Source organism: Rhizopus delemar, genomic scaffold (genome assembly GCF_000149305.1).
Source record: "Rhizopus delemar RA 99-880 supercont3.19 genomic scaffold, whole genome shotgun sequence".
Lineage (NCBI taxonomy): Eukaryota > Fungi > Mucoromycota > Mucoromycetes > Mucorales > Rhizopodaceae > Rhizopus > Rhizopus delemar.
Window position 1 is genome coordinate 266,603 of NW_027137845.1, and position 5,193 is coordinate 271,795.

A 5,193-nucleotide genomic window follows, 5' to 3' on the forward strand; every position below is an offset into this window, starting at 1 on the left:
CCGACAAGTTGAAGAAAACGTTTATTATTGATGAAGAAACATCTATAATGATTCATGAATTAAGAGAAATGGGTTTATAATTACAACTTATAATATTACTCTTTGTATATAACATCTTTTATCTATTCTATCCCTTTCTCATAAATATGTATTAAAAAATAAATAAGAGAATCGCATTCTATATCATTCGTACTACACCTACTTTATATTATTATATTATACGAATATATTCCCCTTACTCTATCCTTTTATTCACCAATCAAATAATAAAAGCTATAGTTAAAAATGATATCCAACTTTTATATTCAAAAAAAAAATAGTAAAAAAAAAAGTTTAAATATGAGCACTCATCTTTATAGTATGTCCAATCATATTTAATGATCACATAAAAATTCAGGAACTTTAATGGTGTATTATTAAAAAAAAAATAAAGAAGCCCAATATATTGTATGTATTAACTTTTTTTTTTAATATTAAAGGCATCTTTTGTCTACAACAAACAAAAGCGAAACACAAGCTGTTTGGTCATAAAATCCATATCTAGTAACACGTCTAGGTCGAATCGACAGATTGTTCGATTTAGTTTAAGAAAAAGCATTAACAAAGTATACAAAATAGAAGTATTTCTACAAATGAAAAGTATATGTTATAGGAAGTGACATGAAATTTGCTTTATAATAAACAAATAAACACTAGAATGAAAAGAAAATTACAGATCAAAAGGATAAACAAAGTGTCCATCTTATCCCTTTTACATTGTATGGCTTTGAGCATAAGGCAGTTACGTGTATAGGAGGCCTTAACCTCAAACCTTTATGAAGAAAAAAGCAACATATACAACTTTTGGGACCTGTATTGAACATGTTTCTATAAAGTTTAGGATTCTATATTCTTAAAGTAGTCTTTTTTAACTAGTTATAATACAAAAGTAATTGAAATATATGTTTAGACCAATATTAAGTAGCAGCATAAAAGTAATTTTGGCGAAGCCAAATAATATAAAACAATATAGAAGAGCCCTAACCAAAAGTTATTGGGAAATATTCTTCAAGTTCTAGAGAGATACAAATAGAAAGAATTGCTCCAAGCTGTACGCTTTTCTGTAATTTATAAAGTTGTAGTGGTATGTAAACTTTCTTCTAAGCTACTTCAAGAAAATAAAGTTCATTAATCAAGAAAATGATTACATTTAGATTGCAATCCAGTTTAAACCTTAATAAGCATCCGTTTACAGGCTTAAACACTGATGTTTCATTATTCAGTCAACAGTTAAAAAGAGCACACCAGTGGTGTTCTCTTTCTTGCGTGAAGCTTATCATTTTCATAAATAAATAAGCAACGAATTCATTAATTTATTGGTAGCTTGAGGATTTGTTGTCAATCATACCAGCATATCTGATTATCGCTCAGCCTCACAGCCCATACTAATAATTCCTGTTTTTAGGTGAATACGGTTCGTTGGTATTTCGTTGTACTGTGTTGTAAAACAAAATATATTAAAAGTAGTAGACTAGTAACATCGTGTACAAGCAAAGAAGCGTTACAAAAGATGGTTTATCTAGTCATAGATGCATAAGCAATATTCAACGCAAAGGAATTAACTTAAAATTCGTTTTATTCCGCTGAGTAAAGGTGAATATGCATATTTATGAGTCGAATACAGTTTTTATAGATAGCCACTGCATATCGAAAAAATACGGGTACATGTATCAGTTTACATCACGCCTTTTTCCTTCACAACAGTGACTTCAAAGCAGTGTGCCGTCTAATATACTGACATTGTTTATTAAAGGATAGCCAGGATCAAAATCTGGTGTACGAAAAAAGTCAACTAGAAAATCTGGTGCGCAAGTCCGGGCCAGCAAAAATCTGGCGCGAGGATAATTACCCTTCCATATAGGGTTTGTACCACTTTGTGATATTGAAATCCATAATAAAATGAATTCATGAGACAGTTCTAACTTTTCGCTATTTTACTCAATGCCATTATAATTTTTTTTGCCGTTTTACTAGTATTATTAAGATTTAAAGTAAACTTTCTAACGAGCATTACTATAAAAGTCTGGAATAACAAAATAAGGTGTGATCCAAACTTATGTTGCTAGTCTAGACAAAGGCCTTAATTAGAGTATTACTTTGAAGTATGACTATTTTTAATTTCAGTGATTTGGAAATTATTTAAGAATAATAATGACAGTTATTTTTAACTACTTGGTATGTATTTGAAATATAATAGTCTCCAGGAAAAGAAAGGAATAACGAATTTGGAAATTTTGTTGAGATTTATTTTTTTTAAAAAAAAATGCCAACCCTACTCAACCCTCAAACCAAATGTTATGTTTAAAGAAAAAAGTATGTATGTATATATATAAACGACTAACCAATTCAGTTTCCACAATCGCCGTCCTCAACCTCGTCTTCTTCATCGTCCTCCACCTCGTCTTCTTCGTCATCGCTTGCCTCGTCTTCCAATTCATCTTCTTTTGCATTGTCCCAGATAACTTTGCTGATACCATATTGTTTTTCGTTCATAGTGATATTGCCAATACAACTGTCAATTCTTTTTCTTTTTTTTCCCTCTACAAGCATGTTTTTGAATTGCTTCACACATAGCCTACAAAAGTAATGTCAACAAAATTCAAAACAATCTTTTATTATTATTATTATTATTATTTTACTAACCACGAGATCCAAAAGTCCATTTACAACTTCAATCGATTCTTTTGCAAAGTTCTCCAGGGTTGAGGGAAAGGCTATTGTTTTTACCTTTTTGATGATATAAAAATCATTTGATTTCAAAAATACTATACATAAGTGCATATCGAAACCCATTGCAATCAAGTAAGGAATATAAACACAATCTTTTTCATGATTTATTGCATTTTGTTGGACGATCGAGTTCAATAAAGCTTTTGAAGCTACAACGATTTTTCTCTTGTTTTTGGAATATTTTGATGTAGAGCATTCTTTGGCTACTTCACCGTAACCATGATCATGAAGTTCAGAGCTGTTGGTTACAACTAGGCGAAGGGCCATTTTCATTTTCATGCCTAATGAAATTATAGAGCCAGGAATTTTATCACCCCTAAAAAAAAGAGAGATAGAGACAGAGAGTATTTAAAATAAAAGCATAAGTCTCGTAAAATGCAACAAACTACAGTGTATTACCAATGAGGAATGATCGAAGTGTTTTTAAACACCTTCTCAACTAATGGTCCCCAGAACTTAACAACATAGTCGCATTCAGAGTATGATTTAACTAATGATTTTTCAAAGAGGTAGGCTTGTTCTAAATGTTTTTTTATTCTATTCTCGTAATAAAGTCAGTATGTACTTGCAGCCAGTCAAATCCTTCAAATACTTACAAAAACTTATACAGTAGTCGCTCTATTTAAGGGTGTCTGATTTAAGGGTAGTTTCTATTTATGGGTGAATTTCTAAAGAACGGCATAAGTCCCCAGCATAAATACCACTATACCACTATTCTATTTAAGGGTGCAACACAAATATTTTTTACCACTAAATAGAAAAGTTTTTTATAAGATAGTTTTTTGGAGCACTCTAACAATAAATTTTTTACTTTGTAAATAGGATCGAAGATCTGTTTGCTCTTTTGACATTCAATTCAGCACAAGAGTCAGCTAATCTCATCCGAATTCGGCAATGTAATTTACGATCAAGATCATCTAAAGGAACTTCGTATATGAGAATAGTTTCATAGGCTTATCTCAACCGTTTTTTACACTCTACTATATCGACACACTGCTCATCTTGCTCTGTATTATCATTTTCTTCTGTTTCATCTATGTTGCCTTCTGCCGTTTCTTCATTATTAGTAGTGCTTGTTGTATAACATACTATCATCTCGCTTTCATCTGCTTCAAGGTTCAACTGGCTAACATCAGTAACATTGTTGTCAAACTTCCTGAGGAGATATGGGAGTATTCCATTTATTGTTTCTGGTTTTACTTTAAGCCATGTATTAGCTAGAAAAAACATAAACTGAGCTTGATCCATTTTGTAAACATTCAGATTATCCAACTTTTTACTGATATACAGACATAAAGCACGATCGTACTGCTGGGCTCCGAAGTGTGCCTTAAATTTGTCAATAATTCCTGTGTATACAAAATACTAATGAGAAAACTGTAAACAAAAAGACAGTTTATATAGCATTTTATCAAGAAACAATAGGTTACCTACATCAAGAACCTGTAGCTTGCTAGTCGTGTTTGTCAGGGGAAATATCGATTTAATATTGTCGAGCGGAATTCTTATTTTATGAATGGACGCATTATCTAAAAGAAGAGCAATTTTTCTATTCTGTCTTCCAAAGGCAACATTTAACCTTTTCACGTATGTTGTCATCCAAGCATTAGTAGGAAAATGGTATTCCATTTCATGTTTTTTTCCAATTGCAGCCATGGATAACAAATTAGCTCTTGCTTTAAAACATTTGTGGCTCTTGTCTTGTGCGATAATAATTGGCTGCCCTTTGTAAGTCCCATCCGAGTTACAGAGCAATACGACTGTCAGACAGGTTTTACTATTCTTAGACCATCAAGCGGCTCGGAACATATGGTTCTTCTTGGTGGCTGCTGGTAATATAAACCTGTTTCATCAAAGTTCATGATGTCTGCAGGATCACATGGCCCAAGAAGTTCTTCTATCTTCCTCAATTCGTTCTGAATGTTTTCAGAAGTAATGTCTACCGAGGCGCTTTCACCATGCATTGGCCTGCATTTTACTCCAATTTGCTTAAAAAGTTTAGTGAGCCATCCAGAAGAAAATGAAATTTCATTTTCAAGGATTCTATACTTCACTCAAGCAATAGGTCTTACATATCGAAGGATTGAGTCTCGATTGACTGGTAGATTGTTATTGTTCATGTCTGCAACAAACTTTTCGACTTCATCACGAAGTTGAGGATAACGTGTTGTTTTTAGACTTTTGCTATTTTTGACAACATTAACATTACTATATAACGTTTCAGCATTTTTGAGAATGTTTGATATAGTCTGTTGGGAAAGTGGTTGATAAATTGAATTTCTTCATAGCCCATTCACCTAATTCTGTTTGATTAAGCTGGCCAGTAGCATTTTGATCCAAAAGCTCAATTTTTTGAGAAAGAAAGGCGTACACGTTTATTATTAGACATTTTTTTATAGATAGAATTTAAACAAAGAAAATAAC

At 32.0% G+C, this 5,193-nt stretch overlaps 2 protein-coding genes across 2 annotated transcripts; both read right to left on the minus strand.

Annotated features, from left to right (window-relative positions):
- Nucleotides 1-584: 584 nt before the first annotated feature.
- On the minus strand, nucleotides 585-863 carry RO3G_16228 (uncharacterized protein; the record flags this gene model as incomplete). Its single annotated transcript, XM_067670812.1, has 2 exons — nucleotides 585-626; nucleotides 756-863. 2 exons carry the CDS (start codon nucleotides 861-863, stop codon nucleotides 585-587), a joined length of 150 nt encoding a protein of 49 aa, XP_067526913.1.
- A 1,522-nt stretch (nucleotides 864-2,385) lies between these two features.
- RO3G_16229 (uncharacterized protein) lies at nucleotides 2,386-2,532 on the minus strand (the record flags this gene model as incomplete). The annotated part of the gene is made up of 1 exon (XM_067670813.1): nucleotides 2,386-2,532. The coding sequence occupies one exon, from the start codon at nucleotides 2,530-2,532 to the stop codon at nucleotides 2,386-2,388; it is 147 nt and encodes a 48-aa protein (XP_067526914.1).
- Between the last annotated feature and the right edge of the window lie 2,661 nt (nucleotides 2,533-5,193).